The sequence below is a fragment of the Brassica oleracea genome, unplaced genomic scaffold (assembly GCF_000695525.1).
Source record: "Brassica oleracea var. oleracea cultivar TO1000 unplaced genomic scaffold, BOL UnpScaffold00685, whole genome shotgun sequence".
In the NCBI taxonomy this organism is placed as follows: Eukaryota; Viridiplantae; Streptophyta; class Magnoliopsida; order Brassicales; family Brassicaceae; genus Brassica; species Brassica oleracea.
The window spans coordinates 41399-64705 of NW_013617436.1; the positions used below are offsets into that span (position 1 = coordinate 41399).

The 23307-nt window shown below is 36.3% G+C and overlaps 2 protein-coding genes across 2 annotated transcripts; both read right to left on the reverse strand.

The window, feature by feature from the left end:
- Positions 1–455: 455 nt before the first annotated feature.
- LOC106319902 lies at positions 456–767 on the reverse strand. The gene has a single exon (XM_013758299.1). It carries the CDS (start codon positions 765–767, stop codon positions 456–458), a length of 312 nt encoding a protein of 103 aa, XP_013613753.1.
- A 15404-nt stretch (positions 768–16171) lies between these two features.
- Positions 16172–16534, reverse strand: LOC106319907 (CLAVATA3/ESR (CLE)-related protein 11-like). The gene has a single exon (XM_013758303.1). The coding sequence runs from the start codon at positions 16466–16468 to the stop codon at positions 16172–16174; it is 297 nt and encodes a 98-aa protein (XP_013613757.1). The 5' UTR covers positions 16469–16534.
- Between the last annotated feature and the right edge of the window lie 6773 nt (positions 16535–23307).

The following is a 23307-nucleotide window of genomic DNA, read 5'->3' on the forward strand; positions in this document are numbered from 1 at the left end:
TTTGTCTTGTTTGATCTGCCTCTGGACTTAGATCGATCACCTCGGCTTTTAGATCTGTTGTACTTCTTGTTGTTACCATTGTCAGATCGCTTAGATGATCTTCCTCTTGATTCAACATATAACCCTTCAGAAGAAGACGTCTTTTTGTTTAATAAACCTTTTTGTCTAAGCTCTGCTTCTTTTGAATATGCTGAGGTAACAACTTCGGAAACAGTGCGTGTGTCACGTCCTATTCCGTATTGAAGAGTGTGGACTAGTGGCTCATATGCAGCAAGAAGACCAGAGAGCAATTGTATAGCTTGATCCTCGTCTGTTACGGTAACCTTCAGACTTTCTAGATCAGATACTAGCTTCATGAACACATCCACATTTTCTTCAATTGACTTGTCTTCTTCCATTTTGTAACAGGAGAACTGCTTCTTTAGATAGATACTGTTTGGAAGAGACTTGAGCTGCTACAGCTTTTCCAGAGACTTCCACATGCCTAGAGCAGTCTGCTCATGCATGACCTTCCTCAAGATGGAGTCGCTCAAGCAGGTATCAAGTAAGCTTCTCACTCTTAAGTCCTTTTCGAACTTCTTTTGATCAATCACATGTTTCTCACCTTCTTCTTGTTTTTCTGAGGTGGAGTAAACCGTGAAGCCATCAACAATGACCGCAAGAAGGCCTTGGATCTTGAGCTGTCCCATCATCTTAAACTTCCACATAACGAAGTCTCCTTTTCCATCAAACTTATCCATGTTAAACTTCCCAAGAGTAGGTTCCATTTTGAACCATAGAGATCTTGAGATTCTGCACCAACATAAACCAACCACAACAACTCAAGCAAGGATTCCTCAACCACAACGATCGCCACACACAATCACAGATAAGAGCTCTCTCCTTCTCTCTTATCAGATCTGATCTAACTCTTAGCCTCAGCACCCAACCTTGTGCTCTGATACCACTTGTAGAGGTTTAGATCGATTTGACTTAGGTTTATCTTGCTTAGGTTAGGTGATTGATATCTCTACTTGTTGATTTTTTATTCGATCAAGGAACGAATCAAGAACAATAGATTGACACAAGAGATTTGTTCACCCAGTGTTCGCTGATCTACTCACCGGGGAGGGAGACGTTATCTCTCAACAGCTTCACTATGAATATCGGATCGAGGTTACAAGATCACAATAATGGCGGATCAATAGAAAGTACAAGAGATAAAACGTCTTATTGTTTCCTCTGTGAGATTGGAAACTCGCTGCTGGAATGGTACGCCTAGCCGTATACCGCCTTCACAACTCCGTCGAAGCTCACCCTCACGAACTCAAGCTATGTCACTTTTCCTCTCTCTCGCTCGGCATCTCAATCTGATTCTCTTTCGCGTAATGATGATGACTGGATTCGAAAGTTTATTATAACAAACTTTGCTAATTGTCGATCATTCTGAAACGCTGCGTTTCATTTACTGAAAGTCCTTGGGCTGGGACTTGGGCTTGATTCTTTCATGCAGATTTCAGACAAGACTGGGCCGTGGAGCACGAAGCCCACTTGGAGTTTGGCTGAACTACACCCACAATCTAGTATAACTGTCGTTGTATAAAACTGCAATTGTTAATGTTTGTGTTAGTATGAATTTGGCATATACTGGGCGCGGTTTGGATGGTGTGAGTAAGAAAAGTCTTTGTACTGAGTTTGTAATTAGGCGGATGAACGTAAAAGAGATTTTATTGATTATTATTGAATCCGATTAAAGGTTGTTTACATACCTTCGAATAAGGATCAGACCGATCGTAATTCACTACAAATGACACATATGCCTATATGAGATGCATGTGCTAAGATGCGATGTGTCTAGGACAGAGGCAAGATATCCCTATGACAGAAGCAATGTGACTAGAACAAAGGCAAAGTGCCTAAGACGGAGGCGATGCGCCTAGGATAGAGGTGAATTGCATAGAAAATATTAATTATGTCTGGTTCTCTGTATAGGTGTTTTACGCAAGATATCTAGATGACTCTGAAAGTGAATATTGATCATCCTGTCTTAGGCAAGATACTCCTTTATTTATATAGGATGAAGTCAAAGCCTCTTTTTTTTTATATTTTTTTTTAAATGTGTAGAGTTTATTGTTTTATAATATGCGTTGTTTCCATTAAATCAAGTTCAGACAGCATATTGAGATGGATGACATTTTACCACTAATGGATGATAGATGGTTAAATCTTGATACCAAGTAGAACGAGTGTACCTGGATAGAGACAGAACGCTACCAGAGTATGGTCCGTCGGTGATTCAATTGAAGGGCTCACTGCTGGAAGGTACGCTGTCCACCTAAGATGAAACATTTTTTAGTGCAACTGGTATCAAAATATATAGCGGTTAAGAACAATTTGAGGGCAAGCGGATTACAAGGGGATACAATTTGTGCACGATGTAGAGCACATGAGAAATCCATAAATCATGTTTTTTTAATATGCACCAGCGGTTCAGGTTTGGGCACTCTCACGAATCCCATCGAACCCGAACATATTTCCCATGAAATCAACTTTTTTATAAATATGGATCATTTATTTTGGAGGGTTTCTCCGGAATTAGAAGATCATCAATTTGCTTGGACTTTATAATATGTATGGAAAAGAAGAAACAACAAAGTTTTTAGAAATTTGGATATTGATCCTAGAGACACTCTCAAACTGGCGGAAACAAAGTCCTTAATTACTTTGGGCTGAGGCACATACTTCACTTACACAGGGAACCGATCAAACTCGATTACCAGTATAAACACTAGTACCGTCTATCCCAGGTAGATGGTGTTTTTGATATACCATGGAATTTACCCACTTTCAGCCATGATATATAAGTGTTTTAAGATATTATTATTATGTTTTGGAGTCTATTTAGTGTATTTACAGGTCGAGGGACGATTTGGAGGAAAGTAGTGATTTTGGTTTCTTTTGGAGTCTTTTGAGTGCAGAGCTGCGCAAACTCGAATGCATATGATTTTGTGTTTGATTTTTTTTTAGATTTGAGAATTTTGTCATACGTTCTCCTGAAACTGGCATGTTTGATTACGATGGGTTTATGTAAAGCAGATCACAAGAGTATGAAAAGGCAAGCGATTATGTATGATCGAGTCTGGTGTACTGAGGTCTAAATATCTTGTACATCAAGCGAGCTTGGGAAAGGTTAATTGCTCGAGTCTCAGGAGAGTGTGATGCCATTCGAAAGTCTCATTTGTGCTTTTGTGATCTGGAATTGTACAGAAAAAGAAGCAAACGCACTTTAGAATAAGAATCACCTGGCTGGAATTCATTCCTTCGCTCTTGGATGGGAGTAACTAGCAGAAGAGAATATGATGGAATCTGTATATATTGCCGTCTGGCCAGTTTTGTCAAGAGCCACATACATTGCAATAAGTGATTACTATGTCTGATGATGACCTTTGGTAAGATATTTGATGCATCCTTCTATCTTTTTTTTTGTCAGTCTTATGAATATGACATTGTATCTTAGTTTTGCAGATTTATAACTCTTTACACATTGATTTTACATATTTGATTTTTGTCTTTTGCTTTTGTAAGTTTTAACTCTGACTTGCAACACTACAAACCAACATTAAGACGCGAGAGGCACAATTATTATCGGCCTCAACACCGAATGTTCAATTCATCTAACTTTATGTGGTTTCTTTTCAGTCGTGCATGCTCACTTGGTCTGCTTCTTTATAACATGGGATCTTAACGTCAAATCATTCGTCTCTGTTAAATTCTCGGCCAAATATGTAACGATTGAACTTTTAGATTTGAACTACAAATAATAATCCTATGAAGTATAGAACAGCAGCGATATGACCAAATTTCGTTTTATACTTGGTTCACTCATTCTCTAGTTTCCAATTTGAGACTGTATCAACCAGATGGTCAAATGTGCATGCAAATGGGGAGTAGTATTTTACCGTTAATTTGGAAGAGAGTAATTTGTCTCCAAAATTTGTCCAAAAAAAAAAATTGTCTCCAAAAAAGATATAACTGAATCTCTATGTAACATATTGACTTCGTTGATCATGACATATGTCTTCTCAAATTCGTCTCCCTTCTCAATGCATTACGTACGAAGAGGCTATAGCTGATAAGTAATAACTCAACAAGGATAATGATACTTCTTTTGTTACGATAATCTCCTAGACTATATTTGCGAAGTGATTTATACACATGTTGTCACTACAATCATTTTTGCTGAAAAAAGATGACATGACACTTAAAATAAATGACATGGTTTTAGAAAATAGTGACATGACATCGTATTAATTGTGAGTTGTAAAATTTCCTTATAAAAATTTAAATTTTTTTGCAGGAATTTTAAATATGGTAATAAAAATAACTCATATATCATCATTAATGTCAATTTTCCATATAAATATTTATTTATGGTAAACTATTAAATATATTAATAATTCATATATCATAATTAAAATAATAATATATATGTATATATGTATCTCACATTAATAAAAATAAACTAAATAAAGTAACACTAATCCAAAAAAAAATTTGATAGTTAAATATTTAAACATTATTTAAATTTATCTGTCCATCTTAATCGTTTAAATTAACAAAAAGATTTTTCAGTTTAACTAAAACAAACAAAGTCTCAAATTTATTAGAATTTATATTTACATATAATATATATATATATAGATATGTATATATTTAAAATTAGATGGGAAGATATATATATATATTTAAAACAAATAATCATTAAGCACAATAATATAATTAAAACTATTTTTATAAAATCTAATTTTATCTTTATTAAAATTTAAATAAAATAAATTTAAATAGTTATACCAAATCAAAAGAAATAAGATTACAAAAATACGTTTATGATTTTTTATAACAATTGAAGTTAAAATATAAATTAATAATGTTGAAATATAAATCAAAATTTTCTTTTGAAATAAAAAATATTATGTTAAAAATTACTATTTCTGCGCATGGCGCAAGAAAACTCCTAGTTATTATTGGAATTACAAAGGTCCGAAATCCGGCAAAAAAAAATTGAAATTGGTTTTCTAAAAAAATGAATATTGAAATTTGTTATTTTCAAGTCGCCATATTCATCTGTTATTTTCAAATATACATATGGAATACACAGGTGGGGTTACACTGTACATGTGATGTATGATTACATATTATATGCATTCGAGTTTTTTCATCTATTATTTGTTGAATCAGTTTAAGTGGTTATATATTTTACAATATTTTACATCAAAACATATATAAGTAAGATAAACAAATATTTAGAATGTGTTCGGTTAGTGCTTTTTATCTAAAAATATGAAAAAATCTTAAACCGCTTATTTAAGAAAAAACAAAAGATAAAAATATAAAGTCGTAGATTTAAGAGGAGGATCCATTAAATTACTTGGATACTAATTGGAAACAAAATTCATAAACAGTTTTAAGTGAAATGAAACTTTTATACAGTTCAACCAATTAAACACCATAACTAAAAATTAATATTTTTTGTTTATTCTACTCATTACCTTATATATAATTTCTAATAACAAAAAAATGGATAGTAAAAATTTTGAAATGCGTAAAAAAAAATGAATAATTTAAAATGTTTTTATAATTGTTTGGCTACTTATATTTTTTTATAATAGATTATAATATTTATAAATTAAATAAACATACTAAATATAAAATCAACATTTAAATTTAAACAAAAAAAATCATGGACGTAGTTCGGGTCGATCCTAGTACTACTATATATTGTTTCAAATATCATAGAAATATTCGGATAGCCTATTTTCTTGATATATTAAAAATTAACATACAAAAATAATCAAGAATATTTATATTTAGATGGTCATTGACTAATTTCATACTAATATATAAACCATAATTAAATGACAAGATGGATGTAAAGGTCACTTGGACGGCCATGAATGATTTATAATGACAGAAAGGATCTTCAATCTTTTTTTAACAACAAAAAACGATATTCAACTTTCCATTCGACCGGATTGCGAGAAAAGTTAACAGTATTGATACATGTTTAATGAGTTGTAACTTATTACTAGGTTGAAAGTATCAGAAAAATAATTTAATTTACTTAACATTTTTGTGCATAGTTTGAAGAATACATTAATTAACAACATGTATAATATGTGCATTGTTTGAGCTCTGTGCATTGGTCTGACCTCTGTGCATTTGTTTTCTCTGTTGTTCTTAAATCTTAACTATCTAAGTTACTTTCTATTCAAAATAATGAAAATCGTTTCTTCAGAAAACATTTAGAGTATATGATGTTCAATTACAATCATAAAATACATTTTAAGACTTAAATTGTTATATTTATATGCACATTTTGGAGATATTAAAAGATGGACCATGGCTTGTGGTACATTTATGGTCAGAAGAGTTGATGGATTTTTGATATGAAACAACTCAGTGTGTCTAAATATTTTTATCTCCAGTTTCATGTTTGTGTTTCCTTTAGTCAATCATGTTTGTCTTTTTTTCCAGTTCAGATTCCACTGAACTTGTAGAGATAGATTTTTTTTTTATTTACACAGGAAAAGCATGAACAGATATATGAGCAATCAGAAGAGTTCTAGAAGGAGCTTAAGTTGAACGTCCTTGAGATATTAACAGACCAAGAGTGGTTTAGAAGAAAAATGACCATGAGGGTATGTAGAGGTTTCAAATACGTGGTTGGCTTCCAATTCAAAGGTTAGCATCAGAATTTCTAAGTTGTTGTTCGATTGTTTTGGGACTGATTCAAGCATACTTATTATTGTCTTAGAAATAACTCGTGAGGCTAAACTAAACAAATACGTTCACAAAGTAAAACTTTTTTAAAAAGTATGTAGAAAACTTCATATAAAAACCATAACGCAAACTCTGAACATAATTTCTGTAAGAAGACATAATAATAGTGATCACAAATTAAAATGTAGAAAGAATACAAAATATATATGAAGAATCACAAATTAAATTGTCGGAAGAATCCTACTATATATTAATTGAGAAGTCACTTAAGTGATTTTTGCTTAGATGTCATTCATTAGTGAAGTTTAGAATTAATTCTCTTAATTTGATTGGTTGTTGGTATTTGAATTTTCGTTTATTTAATTAAAGTTTTAAAAAGGAAACTAATCAAAGAACTACCTAATCTAATCAATATTACCATACAAACAATCAAACATTTTAAAGATAGAAGAATTAAAATATTTTGCTTATAGAAACAATTAAATATTATAGACTACATTATAGAAATTTTAAATATACATATAAATACATATGATATGATAGAGATAATTATATAAACGATTTTAAACATATTTCTGTTAATATTGGATACAATAAACATAGATTACATAAAACTAAATAACCTAAACCTAATGATATTTTCTTATACTCACAATATGTATATATTTTTTCTAAAAATGTGTCCAATGATTGGAAAACAGTAATTTACAATTTTTAAAAAATACATTCATTTTTCAATGACAAATGTTGATATTATAGTTGAATTATCACTTTCATAATTTAATTAAAGTATTTTTATATTTAAAAACTGAAAATATATGGTAAGTATTTAAAAATAATATTAATAAATGAAAATATTTATTATAATATAAAATTAAAAATTGGAACATTATATTAATATGAGACTAGAGTTAATATACTCTATTAATATAATTCTTATAACTTTGATTATAATAAAATTATATGGTAAATCGCTTAAAATAATATTAATCAATGAATTTTTTTATTATAATATAAATTGAAAGTGGAAACAAAATATTAATACAAGATTAGAGTTAAATAATATTTTGAAATTTGTAATGTCATATTTGAATATATTTATTTCAATAATGATGTATGAGTTATAAATATAGTTTAAAAAGTTTACCAAAAATATAAATCACATTACATTTAATGTAAATTATTACCATATTTAAAAAAGTTTACTAAAAATATGTATCACATTAAATGTAATTTTTCATGTTATATTTAGTCATAAATCATGTCATCAATTTTAATAGTCATGTCATATTTATATCTGGGGAAGTGATCGTAGGAGATATTGCAAATCATTTTTCAAACAATGTCGAGGGAATTTTTAAAAAAAATATATAAAGGGCCAGTCTTCTGAACCAATTGAGCCCATGCCCATCCTCGCCTTCAAAAAGCCTACGCTTAAGGGTTACATGAAGATTTGTGGTTTTCGTTTTTTTTCTAACGTTTTGAAACACTCAGAGGTTATTCCACTATTTCACCTTTTTCTAATAATAAATTTTAACGCTTGTATCTCATCAACTCAGAAACAGTTCAATAGTATTATCAAGATTACAAAACTCGGCAAAATTAAATATTTTTTCTAAAATTAATTATTAGATAACGATTCATAAGACGAGTCATGTTTGGTCCATCGTTGTTCACACGGATATCTCAGGTGACACGGTGGGATTGGAAATCATCTTAGATACTCAGATAACATCTCGAACTTCTCCGATAACGTCTTCACCGAAATCATCTTCTCTGCAAGTGTTTCTACGAAATCGTCTTTTCCGCAAGCGTTTCCACGAAATCTTTTTCGCAGCAATCGCCCGAAATCATCTTCTCTGCTGAGTTTTTCGAGTTTGTAGCTGAGTTTTAATTTCCGTTGTGGTTGAGTTAATTATCTTTTACGGTTAGTTTATATATGCAGTTGTGACTGAGTTACTTCCCGCCAATCTCCCAAAACCTAGCTATAAGAAATGTGCATTCCGAAGAGAAAAGACAAATACATTAATTTTAAAAAACACTCAAGTTGGCAATTGTCGGATGTATTCATTTAAGTTTGTTTGTGATTTGATACCCATATTTCGATAATCTAAATTTTTTTTCCGGATATGAGTGAAAAAGAAGATTGAACAAGAAGTCAATGGAGGAGACTGAAAGAAGTGACGGATTTAGAAGAGACGACACAGAGGAGTTCAATAAAGCTTCGTTCAATGAAGCTTGGAGACATGGAGGAGTTATCACCGGAATAGTGCAGAAAACCTATATTTTTGGTTTTCTAGGTAAGAAACATAACTCACGCATGTATTTTGTATTTGAGTTATGCAATGTTAACACAACTCAGTCGTGTCGTTTATATATCTCAGCTGTGTCGTTTATATAACTCAATCATACCTCAAACATACCCTAAAATTAGAAAATGTTTATATAATCAGCCGTGTCGTTTAGATAACTCAGCCTTATCGTTTATATAACTCAGCCATACCTCAAACATACTCTAAAATCGGAAAACTGAATTCAAGTACTTTAAAAAGTTATATTGAATATCATCTTATCAATATCAAGTGAATATAAATCAACTGAATGTGTATAGTTTCTTGACTTTTCAAGTTGAAACTTTAACTTGACCTTGAGATATATATTCTCTTACAATCACTTATACAATTCTTACTTACAAGACTCTAACTTCAATTTTTTTAAAATCTAAACCTCAAATCCTAAACTATAGAATTATAAAGTTATAAAATTATAAAGTTTATCTTTGAACATTAAATCTGATATTTTTTATTATTTAAAGTTTAATGTTTAGGTTTAAAGTTTAGGTCTATAGTTTAGAGTTAAACTCAAATTTTAACCATTTAAAACAAAAAAATCATTAATTTTTAAATTCCATTTTAAATTTTGATTTAAATCTATAACTACATTCTTTAAATTTAAGCAATTTTTTTAAAAAAATTGAAAAAAACTAAAATTACAATTTATATTGCTTTTTCATGACCATTGATTGATTTTAATCTAAGAGTTCAAAATTATCTTTTTGTCTATCTCACCCTTTTTCTCACTGGTTAATTTTTCTTTAATCCAAGGGTTCAATATTATATAAATCAGCGGTCAAATGAATGCTATTCTAGTAATTTATTTTTCGCTAATCAGTCAGCCATAATTAAGCTGAGTTTACTGTTAATCCAGCTAGTTACGGCTGATTAAATATAACTCAGCTGTAACAACCTCCCATAAGTCAACTGTAAATTTAGTAACTCAGCTAGGCAATGATCATTAAATCAGTCGGCGAAACATAACTCAGCCATGTCCTAACTATAATTCAGCCAAAGTTTCGAGAAATCAGCGCGCCGATGTATAAGTCAGCTGTAACTTGTGTTCGTAAGTCAGCCGTTATCCCATAAATCAGTCTGAAATCTGTAAATTAGCCATCACTAATGGCTGACTTATGTTCGTAAGTCAGCCAATTTTTCATAAGTCAGCCGTGTTGTTTAACTCAACCGCAAAGTAATAATAACTCAGTTGTTGTTAATAAAGAGAATATGCTTTCTTATTTCACTTAACGTTGTACAACATGTTTATATACACATCCATATGACGGTTAAACCGTTTAACCCTAACGGGCCTAAAGTACATATATCGTAGCCCAATACTCCCCCTCAAATTGGAGCATGGAGATTAAGAATGCTCAACTTGGACACTAGACGTTGGAACTGTTGTCGACCGAGAGCTTTTGTGAGTAAATCAGCTAGTTGGTCGTGTGTACTAACATGAATCGTCGAGATAGTCTTATCCAAGACAGCATCGCGAACTGCATGCCAATCTTTCTCAATGTGTTTAGTTCGTTCATGGAACACGGGATTTGAAGCAATGTGTATTGCAGTCTGACTATCGCAAAAGAGACGAATCGACTGTGTTTGCGGAAAGCCCAGTTCCTCTAGTAATTGTCGGAGTGAGAGAATCTTGGCCCGATATTCAGCTTCAGCGGAAGAACGTGCCACTGTGTCTTGTTTCTTCGTTTTCCATGAAATCGGAGAACCGCCAAGTAATGACACATAAGCAATCAAAGATCTTCGCGAGAGAGGACAATCACCCCAATCGGAGTCACAATAAACAGTGAGAGTGAGATCAGTATCTGATCGAAATATAATCCCCTGACCAGCCGTGCTCTTCAAGAAACGAACAATTCGCATAGCCGCCTCCCAATGAGCTTCGCGTGGAGCCTGCATGAATTGTGAGAGCAGATGGATAAAGTACGAAAGATCGGGTCTGGCAAAGAGAAGATAGATGAGGCGCCCAAGGAGACGACGATAGCGTGCTAGGTTCGTCAAGAAAGGGCTTTTGTCAGCGGCAAAGTTATGGTTTTTCTCCATCGGAAAAGTAACAGGTTTTGAACCAAGCATGCCTGTTTCTTGAATAATTTCTAGTGCATATTTCCGTTGTGATAGGAAGATACCTTCATCATTTCGAGCAACCTCGAGACCCAAAAATACTTCAGTTTCCCCAGATCCTTCATGCGAAACCACGTACCCAAGTACTCCTTGAAAGTGGATAGCGCAGCAGAGTTATTTCCGAAAATCAGCAGGTCGTCAACATAGATAAGCACACGTAGTTCCACATCCTCACGGGAGTAAGAGAACAGTGAGTAATCAGAATAGGATTGGAGGAAGCCATACTCTTTTAAAGATGTCGAGAGCTTTGCAAACCAGCATCTCGGAGCCTGCTTAAGACCGTAAAGAGATTTGTGTAAACGACAAACCTTATTTGGTTCCGAATGTCGAAACCCCGATGGAAGTTTCATATATACTTCTTCTTCAAGATCACCATGTAAGAATGCATTGTGGACATCCATCTGATGCACTTCCCATTTTTGAACGACAATAATTTTAAGAAGACAACGAAGTGTAGTCATTTTGGCGACTGGTGCAAAAGTGTCAGTGTAATCTTCTCCTTCTACCTGATGATTGCCTCGAACCACCAATCGAGCCTTAGGCCTTTCGATTGTCCTATCGGCTCTGTACTTGTACTTGTAAATCTAGTGGTTGTCAAGAGCTTCTTTTCCTTCAGGGAGGTCGACAATGCTGAAAGTTTTGTTTTGTTCAAAAGCATCAATTTCATCTCCCATAGCATCCCGCCAAATCTTATCTTGCATTGCTTCTTTGAAGCTTTTAGGTTCTACACTGGCAAGAATTGCAGCAAGAAATGCTTGGTGGCCTGTAGAAAACACATCATCCGATATGTAATGCTCAAGAAGGTAGGGAGTACTACCTGAGACCGGAGATGACGCATGAATGGAGTCGGAGAGAACGGGATCAGTAAGTGTATTATCAGTGCAGCGGATGTTGTAGAGTAGATAATCAGCAAGAGACTTAGGTGCTTGCTTCGTTCGATGACCCCGTCCAAGAGGAATCGAACCAGACGCATCATCAGGTGCTGTATCAGAACCAGGAATCGCTAATGTACCAACTGTATCTTGGTCTGCATCATCAGCGTGATCTTGGTGTACGGTCTCAGTATGCACATACTGTTCCTCAGTAGGGACAGTGACAGATTCAGTCTGAGCGGGTGAATTGTCATGAGTAGTTGTATCAGTCTGAGTGGGTACATCGGCTTGAGCTGGTGTATTGGTATCAATGATTACCACCGAACTCCCCCTGTCTAGAGTGGTGGGAGAGAGACACCAGTCATCATCTGCAAAACTGGTAATGGCAACAGAATCAGTGCCAGGGACTTGCATTGCGAAAGGAAAAATATCTTCTCGGAATATCACATCACGAGACACCAAAATTTCTTCAATCTCCAAATCAAAAACCTTCCAACCTTTCTTCCCAAAGGGGTAGCCTAAGAACACACAATTGCGACTGCGCGGACTAAATTTGTCCTTGTCGCGAGATCGAAGATGAGTGTAACATGCTGAGCCAAACACTCGTATGTGTTCATAGCTTGGTTTCTTCCCAAAGAGGACTTCGTGTGGGGTAAGACCTTTGAGAACCGAAGTTGGCGTGAGATTAATAAGATGACCAGCGGTGAGAATAGCCTCGCCCCAAAACTTAGTAGGTAGGCTTTCTTGAAAGAGTAATGATCGAGCGACGTTCAGAATATGTCGGTGTTTACGCTCTACTCGACCATTCTGTTGGGGCGTGGCAACGCAAGAAGTTTGATGAAGTATACCTTCTTGCTGAAAGAACGGACCCAAGCAGGTGAATTCCGTGCCGTTATCGATGCGTACAGATTTAACACTCAAACCAAATTGATTAAACGCGACGAACTTCAGACTTCTCGTTAAGCAAATGAAGCCATACTGATCTTGAAAAATCATCAACGATGGTAAGGAAATACACAGCACCGATCGAAGAAGGAGTTCGATATGGACCCCAAACATCAACATGTATCAATTCAAAACATGCTTTCGTTTTATTGGAACTATCAAAGAAAACTTCTCTTGTTTGTTTAGCCCGATAGCAAACGTCGCAAGGACTCGGGTTAGACGAGTTCGAAATATCAAAAGGCAAAGACGAAAAAACTGAAAATGATGGATGTCCCAATCGTTTATGCCACAAAGTTTGATCAGACACTGCTCCTACTCTGTTGACGCGAACTGATGCCACATCTGTGAGATAATACACTCCATCCCGTTCTTCACCGGCTCCAATCAGGGTCCTCGTGAAGCGGTCCTGGACAATACACAAAGTGTCAGTAAACAAAGCACAACAATACTTCAGCTGCTTCAGGAGCTTAGATATAGAAATCAAAGAGCAGTTGAGGTCTGGAACATAAAGAACATTGTGAAGGGACACACTAATCGTTATAGACAAAGTGCCCATGCTAGACGAGTATGTTTTACTCCCATCGGCAAAACCCACCAAACAAGGCAGTGTGTCAACTATATCGACAAGGAGAGATCGATCCCCCGTCATGTGGTGGGAAGCTCATGTGTCTATTATTTTATCACCAGAGAGCTTACCAGAGAGCTTGTCCTTTGATACGTGTTATGTTTTCTGTTGCGCCATCAGACTGATTGCCCTCCATTGTTCTGCTGTGAGTTCAGGAAAAACAGAGGAGTGAGGAGAAGTAGCATTAGCGACATTAGCTGTTGCATGTCCTTTGCCCGCCGGTGAACCACCGCGACCACCATGACTCGAACCTCGTCCGGTGTTGCGCGCATTCCTCTCAGTCACCCAGTCAGGATAGCCTGTAAGCTTCCAGCAAAATTCCTTTTCATGGCCCGAACGCCCATAGTGTGAGCAGAGCAACCGGTCTCTGTTTCAAGAACCAGTGGAATCGCCACGTTGATCAGGTCCAGACTCACGTCGAACAGAGAGATCGAGTTGGGAATCTCTTCGTGTAGTAAATCCAACTGCCTCAGACGGCTGTTCACGGCTTTTAGCTGTTTGTAGTCGTTGCTCTTCACGAATCACACACGAATAAACTTGCTCCAAATCTGGTGGAGGATCAGAGTCAACGCTTGCATTGATCACGTTTGTAAATTGTGATTCGTTAAGACCCATCACAAACTGGTCCACTTTCTCCTCCTCCCTTTCCTTTGCGAGCTTCGCCGATGCTCCACACGTACATTCAGGAATGGGTTTGTATGTGTAGAGCTCATCCCACATAATCGCCATTCGTCCGTAATAATCACTCAAGGATTCTCCTTCTTGGCGACTTGAGGCCAGCTGAGCACGAAGGTGGTGGACACGAACTCTATTTCCAACCGAAAACCTTTTCTTTAGGTTCTCCCACAAATCATGTGCGTTGGTAATGAATGTGATCGTTGAACGTACGCGAGGTGTGATCGATGTTCGCAGCCAACCAACCACCATAGAGTTCACAGACGTCCACGACTCTAACTTAGCCCCAGCAGTCACGGGTTTGGCAATCAAGCCATCAATAAACCCGATTTTCTTTTTGGCACGAAGAGCGTTGAGCATCTCCGCAGACAATTCATTGTAGTTGTCTCCGGTTAACGTGACCGAAGTGATCATTGATCCCGGATTATCAGACGAGAACAATGAAAAAGGCGTAATAACAGTGGAATCACCAGCGTTCCGCTATGATATCCTTACTCATTGCAAGTTACGGAATTGAAAAAAAAAACAGAAGAAAGCTCGAGCAGAAAGGAAGCTCTAACTTTGAGAGAAAGAAAACGATAGAAAGAAATTTCAGAGGGAAATCAAAAACTAGGGTTTCAGGATTTGCTCTGATACCATGTTAGATTCGAGTTTAATTATGGGCTTTCAACTCAAAAACCGTTTAACCCTAACGGGTCTAAAGTACATATATCGTAGCCCGATAGTTGTAACGAAGTTTGTAGCGCTTTACGGCTGAGTTCATTAATACATGTCAGCGCATTCCTATGTGACACTGGTTTTTTGCTTACGTTGACATTAAAAAGTAATGATATTTTGTAAATATGTTTTTTTCACAACGTAATAAAAATGCAAGCCGGATATTAAAAAAATAGCAGTAATAAAAAAAGTTTTGTATGGTTCTTGTAACATGTCCTAAAAATGTATAATGTATGAATAAACTTCTCTACTTTTAACAAAATGGCTAGTGAACAAACACCATTTTTTTGTTGACATTTAGGAAACGATTAGGTATATCTTTTACAAATGTGGCATTGGGTTTTGATGCAGATGAAATGTCAAATACCAACTGTATATGTCATTTTTATTGAACGTTTTTAAATATCTTTAAAACATACTAAACACACAATAACTTATACTGAACTAAAAAAAAAACTTGTACTGAACTATATTACAGACAATATATGATACTTGAAGCACATTGAAATTGACATGAACAAATATACAAGTTTTTGTTTGAGATAGATCAATATAAAAACTTTTTGGACACCCTATATATATTCAGACGTACATTACAAGATAAAACTAATAACATATTGTCAGTTTTATATGTATTATAGATATTTTATTGCATAACATCGAAGAACTTTACAATCAGAACAAAACAGATGGGCTATTCTTCAATATAACAATAATACAAATCAATATAATAATGTAGTGGAGAAAATAAATAGATAACTAATTTATTATACTCAAACAAACAAATTGTCGCGATGTTTATAAAAATTAACGCAAATATCAATCAATATATTCTTTTTGGGGATAAAATCAATAGATTCATATAAATTAGTTACTTATGTTCAATGAATATTACATATATATATATATTTATATATCTAGTATAGGACAGATAGAACCTACACTACATATATAGAAACTGAAGCTATTGATATATAATAACGAACCACATTTCTGAGATCAAGACCTTAAGCAAATATAATGGTTAATACACTTCACAATATATAAAATAACATATGTATTGATTCAAAAGCAAAGCATCAAAATCTACAGAATCGAAGACATTTTAGCTAGTGATGCAAAGGGTTTGGACCGCTAGGTACTAGCCGTTCCTCATCGTTATACCAAGAACCGGTTTCTTCTCCGGCCAGGTTTTGACTTCGAAGTTGACGTTGAGTTCGATCTTTGATCTTGATAAACGGTGTAAAGTCAAAATTACTTGCTAGAATTCTCTTATGACTGAGACCAATGCCTGATTTACGCGTGTACGACGTTGTAAATGCAAAAGAAACAAGAAGAAAGACGAACAACACAGAGAGTAGAGAGATGTGGAAGAGGAAACTACACGGCTTAGGGTGTTTCTTCATAGCCTTGTAGAGGAATTTGTGATAAAGAAGGATGAGAAGCAAGAGCGCTCATGGAGAAAGAGAGAGAAAGAGAGAGGTAGATAAGATAAATGGTTAGAGAAAAATGATATGAGACTTATGGATTTTAAAAAGTGTTTTATTTTGTTACTCTCCAAGAAATTACAGTTTTATATAAGTTAGGAGAATAAAGTACATGATAACTTAATTAATTTTTAAATTATGATATTGAGTAATAGTTGGCATAAACGTGTGGGATTTGTGTATGTGATTTGTAAAAATATTGTATGAAAATGAGTGAAATAAAAGAGTAAAAGGTTACTTTACGTTCAAGGAAGAATGGGAGGCGGAGTGGTGCCATTAAAAACGCTAAATTGTCAAAGTTTTGAATTTATTACATTGTATTTTGGTATGGTATGACCTAGTTTTTTGTTGGCTGGGCACGTTTTTTAACTTTACATCTTTAATTCATAACATATTTGTTATAATTTCGGTATACGGTTCGAATTAAGCCAAAAAGTAGTTTATAGTGAGATTCGAATTAATTGAGCTGTATAAATAATCTTTGAATATTGCACATTTGTCCATAATGCACGGTCGTAGTTGACTTGGTGATTATTTTTGTGATAAACACTCGCTTTTATCAACTGTAAATTAGCTTAATGCTTTAACAAAAATAAACTATATATAGCTTAATAGCATATTTCAAGTTTGCTTATATATAATAGCTAGCATCACTACAAGAAAACAGCGGTATTCTGACGGACATTCCGACGGAAAATGAAATCCTCGGAATATCCCGACGGAATTCCGAGGAAATATCAATCCGTCGGAATATTCCGAGGAAATTCCGAGGAAAAATGTGTTCCTCGGAAAAAACCGATGAATTCCGAGGAAATATTATAGCCGTTGGAGAGCCGTTGGGGGATTTTACAAATTCCGAGGAAATTCCGACGAACTAGTCTTTTCCGTCGGAATTTCCTCGGTCTGTTGGCAGGATTTAAACTATAAATACAAGCACTCCTCTTCCTCTTAATTCACTCCATATCTTCATCCTCCCTCTTACTCTATTTACACACGAATTTGATTCATAAAAAATATGTCTTCTTCAAATTATTTTCGTTCTTGGATCGATCGACCTCATTTGGATCCGAACACGAGATTGCTTACGGAAAAACACCAACGAGGTATAACCGAATTCATGGGGTTAGTTCACCGACAACCGGAAGAAAAAACAGGTATGTTAAGATGTCCTTGCTCTAATTGTAAAAATAGAAAGGTTATTAAAGAGTCGGATGTTTGGACTCATCTATATTTGAGTGGGTTTACACGAAGTTACAAAATTTGGTATCATCATGGGGAAACTGATTATGAACATGGTAGTACTAGCGAACCTCAGCCAGCGGTTAGATTAGAAGAACCAATTAGAACAGATATAGATTATGGTGTAGGTACTGAGCAGATGGTAAATGATCATTTTAGAGGGGAAGATTTACCCAATGCAGAAGCTAGGAGATTTTATGATATGTTGGATGCTGGAAAGCAACCATTATACGAAGGTTGCAGAGATGTTCATTCAGCTTTATCATCTGCTACAAGATTGATGGGCATTAAAACAGATTATAATTTGGCTGAAGACTGTGTGGATGCGATTGCTGATTTTGTAAAAGGTATTCTACCCGAGGATAATGTAGCTCCTGGTTCATACTACGAGGTTCAGAAACTCGTAGCTGGTCTTGGTTTATCGTATCAGGTAATAGATGTATGCAGCGACAACTGCATGATTTATTGGAGGGCGGATGAACAGCGGGTTACATGCAAATTTTGTGGAAAGCCTCATTATAAAGATACGAGTGGAAGAGTTCCAGTGCCATATAAAAGGATGTGGTATTTACCTTTGACGGAAAGGTTGCAGAGGTTGTATCTATCTGAACGCACAGCGCAACCAATGAGATGGCATGCGGAGCACTCAACAGATGGTGAGATCAGACATCCTTCAGATGCAAAAGCGTGGAAGCATTTCCAATCAAAGTATCCCGACTTTGCGTATGAAAGAAGAAATGTCTACCTTGGATTATGTACTGATGGTTTTAGTCCGTTTGGCAAGAGTGGAAGACAATATTCTCTATGGCCCGTCATTCTTACACCATACAACCTCCCCCCAAACTTGTGCTTGCGACGAGAGTTTTTGTTTCTCTCGATTCTCGTTCCCGGACCAGAGCATCCTAAGAGATCACTTGATGTGTTTCTTCAGCCACTAATATATGAGTTGCAACAACTATGGGCTCAAGGTGCTGAAACATACGATGTTTCGTGTAAAGAAAACTTTCAAATGCGGACAGTACTAATGTGGACAATAAGTGATTTTCCAGCATATGATATGTTGTCTGGATGGACAACGCATGGAAGGATATCATGTCCATATTGTCAAGATAACACTGATGCTTTCCAACTAAAACACGGAAGGAAAACGTGTTGGTTTGACTGTCACAGGAGATTCCTACCACCTGATCATCCATATCGTAGGAGTAGGAATTTGTTTACGAAGAACAAGAGGGTGTTTGACAGTCCACCTCCGGAAATTTGTGGGAAAGATTTGAAGATACAACTAAGAGATTTTGGTGCAGAAAGGACGCCAGAAGTCGGTGGACATGAGCGTTTTCCGGTAGATGCTGTTGGAGAACTACATAACTGGCACAAAAAAAGTATTTTCTGGGATCTGCCATACTGGGAGGATCATCTGCTAAGGCATAATTTAGATGTCATGCATATTGAGAAGAACTTTTTTGACAATCTCATGAACACGATCCTTAATGTTCAAGGTAAAACAAAGGATAATTTGAAGTCAAGACTGGATTTAGTCGATATATGTGCTCGTTCAGAACTTCATGTTGATGAAAATGGTAGGGCTCCTTTTCCCATATACCGACTTGATGCAGAGGGAAAAGATGCGTTCTTTGATTGGATTTCAAACGATGTGGAATTTCCAGACGGTTACGCATCAAATTTGCGTAACTGTATCGACAGAAAGGAAGGAAAGTTTACTGGCTTGAAAAACCACGATTGCCATGTAATGATGCAGCGCCTCCTTCCGTTCGCCTTCAAGGAACTATTACCACAAAATGTTCATGAAGCAATTGCAGGGATAAGTGGTTTCTTCCGCGATTTATGCACGAGATCAGTGACTCTTGAAGGTATTGAAAATTTGAAGACTAACATAGCCGTGATTCAGTGCAACCTTGAGAAGATATTTCCTCCCTCATTTTTTGATGTTATGGAGCATCTTGTTATTCACCTGGCAAGAGAATTGGAACTTGGTGGTCCTGTGCAGTATAGATGGATGTATCTGTATGAGCGGTATATGTTCCATTTGAAGAAGATGGTGAAAAATTTAAGTAGGGTGGAAGGTTCTATAGTCGCACAGATGATCAATGAAGAAACTTCAAACTTTGCCGAGTACTACTTTCCAGCAGAAGTTCAGACCAAAAACAGAAGACCTGCTCGGCATGATGATAGAGGCGAACGGGCAACATATCATGTTACGGTTCCAGACATTTTCACAGACGTTGGACGACTTAGCGGAAAACCAAAGGACCGTCGACTTACTGAGCAGGAGCGCAGTAATTTGCAAACATATTTGCTCACCAACTGCGAAGACGTTCTTCAATATGAGAGGTAAATAAATGAGCTTACAAATTTTTATTTTAACAAGTTGAAATTTAAATCTTAATTAATTACATTATTGTCATCATATACAGGATTTTCATGGCAGAAAAGCGGTTCGAGTATAGATACGCCACAGAGGACGAACTAGAAGAAATGAAGCAGAGAGAATTTACTGGATGGATGTTTACTTATGTGAGTGCTTTAAACAAATTAAAATATATTTTATCACATATTTATACTAATTCACATTTATTGATATAACATATATATATATGTGCTATTAATAGGTGTCTGCTGGTTTGGCCAGAGGTGAAACATTTGACGATTGGATACGTGAGATGGTCGTTGGACCAAACTTTGTTGTGAAGTCATATCCGAGATTTTGTACTCGAGGATATGCATTCACAACTCAGAAGAGGAGACGTTCGAGTACGACTTATGATGATGGCGTTTGTTCTGCATCAGGAGATGATGTATACTACGGACACATACATGAGATTTTGGAAATCAAGTATTTGGGCATGGTTGGATTGCGCTGTACTGTTTTCTATTGTGATTGGCACGACAACACCCCAGATCGAGGTGTGAGAACAGATGCATTTGGTGTTACATCAGTAAATTCGAGGCGAAAGCTGCAATATTATGATCCTTTCATTCTTGCTTCCCAGGCCGATCAGGTAATTAAATGTTAATTATTCAGAATGATTCATCATCATGTGTATTAATTTATAATTTTTCTAAATGTTACAGGTTTGTTATATCAAGTACCCCCGGGTAAGGAACAGAGATGATCCATGGGTTACTGTTACAAGACTCAACCCGAGAGGCCGAGTTCAGGGAAGTTCTGAGCTGGAAGACCCACTACAACCAAGCACATCCGGCAACTGTAGTGCAGCAGAAAATTTAGCTGGAGTTGGCCTTGTAGTCGATTTAACCGACTTTGGAGAGGAAGCCGTCGTTCACGTAGAGGATGAACCAGTAATTGGAGAGTTTCACCAAGATCCAGATTCAGATTCATCTAGTGATGATGACTCGGAAACAGAATATCATTGATTTTTTTTATTTTTTTTAAAGAAATACCGAGGAAATTCCGAGGAACACTTGATATAACCTCTTTCCTCGAATAATAGTTATTTGGTTTATCTAGCAAGGCAAAGCTGAATACGAATTAAAAACTACTCAGAACACAACCAAATAAAACGAAGAAACCATGTAAAAGAAATACAAACTCATAATTAAGAAACCCAAAAAAAAACTCAGTTCAAAATTAACAGAAAATAAGACCATAAAACGTTAGAATAGAAAAGAAAATAAAATAGCCGGTGATAGCTCCTACTCCTCGTCTCCTGCTCCAGATGTTCCGCATCATTGGGTCTCTTGGACCTCTTTCTTACCCTGTGTGTACCACTCGAACCCGAACCAGAGCTGGATGGAGAGTTGTCCCGATGAACTACATCATCCTTTTGGCAACGACACGGCCTGATACGTGAAATGGCAGCCCAGATCTTGTGTAGCATGTCGTTGTTTGTCTTTATGCTCTGATCTCTCCAATGTTGTTGCTGGCGCGAAGTGGCGTTCGGTGGAAGCTCTTGCAGCTTGTACTGGCTGGAGTCTGATGGGAGTAGCTGATGGGGTTGTGAATCATCTGGAATGGCTTGTGCAGCCTCATCTTCTCCTTCTTCATCAACCACGCCCTTGCCTTTGGTCTGATATTTTGGCGTGAAGAAGGATGGCTTGTCTACTAGTGCGGTAGCAGGGGGTAGGAACTCAACTGCAGCCTCTGAAAGTAGAGAAGTGAGACCGATCTGAGGTAGGTGGCAGTAGAGTGTTTTCTTCGCTCGGTCCTGGAATACGTAGACGTAAGGACCATCCCGATCGATCCTCGAGTGGGGACCAGCTATGAACTCCTTACTTACTAGAGAAATGACATCCAGGTAGTTCCAAGCAATGTTGTTCGATCTGTCCAGTGCTACCTCCTGGTTCTTGCAGTCTACACCCACATGTCTAAGGATCCGAGTAATCACTGCACCAAATCCACATGCATTGCTCTTGGATTTGGTTACTTTCCCCTTGTATCCTGCTAAGTTTGCGGCCAGCACCGCTCCCATGTTGAAGGCAGTAGCAGGTGGGAATGTAGAGTTTCCAAATGCCGGTAGCAAATGCCTCACACCTTGGTACAGGAGGCACAACTCCCATTGCGTGACTGATGCGGCTGTGGTTGTCCCGTATAGCAATGAGCCAATGAGGCGTGTCGCATATCTCAGTACTGGGCTCCGGATAAGTGACTCCTTTGCCTGAGAAGATCTATAAACCCATGTGCCAATCGTTTCCCAGAAGTTCAACAGCTCTGAAGTCCAATAAAGACCATATGTCCTCTCCCCCGCACTCAATCCAAATAGTCCGCAGAGGTCTGTGAAAGATACCTCATAGTATACTTTCTGCACTACGAATGCCAGAAAACCTTCCTCATGCCTATCATCGGGACGGGTGACGTATGCGGATGCTATGAACTGGCGTACCAACTCCGGATAAGTGGGTTCCTTGAGGTTGCATAGTTGGCCTAGACCCATGTTCTGGAACAGTCCTTCAATGTCTGCTTGGATTCCCAATATTGTCATCGTCTCAGGACATGCTAGTTGTGTAGCCGGAACGGCTACCTTCTTCATGTTGTTGTAGTGGGTGGTATCAGACTTATCCCACTTCTTTGGCCTTTGCTTCTCCAGCTGTGACGAACCCGCTTCTTGTGTTGGAATTCCCTCGGAATAATCCTAGGAAATTCCGAGGAAATAGGGTTTTTAAACCGAAAACAACGTTTTGCGGTTTGAATAACACCTATATAACCCTTATTAAGTGTCTTACGTTCATTATGAAGTCAAAAATTTGTTCCTTACCGTATAATTAACACTTTTCTGATTGTATGAACGAAATCCAATAACATAAGAGAAACACTTATACCTTTTAATGAACAGTAAAGGAAATACTTTCAATTAGTTTTGAAATTTGTTATTTCATGGTTTATGATCATCTATACAAAGAATCCTCAATGGCATGCATTACAAATGTATAAGAAATGAAATACGGCAAAAAAAATTGATGTTTGGAAACCCCAAACACTAGTTCCTCGGAATATTCCGACGGAATTCCGAGGAAGAAAAGGGTTTCCTCGGAATTCCCTC

Bases quoted from the DNA above. Each gene is read 5' to 3' on its own strand.
- LOC106319902 (XM_013758299.1), bottom strand. From the start codon at position 767: ATGGAACCTACTCTTGGGAAGTTTAACATGGATAAGTTTGATGGAAAA.
- LOC106319907 (XM_013758303.1), bottom strand. From the start codon at position 16,468: ATGAAGAAACACCCTAAGCCGTGTAGTTTCCTCTTCCACATCTCTCTA.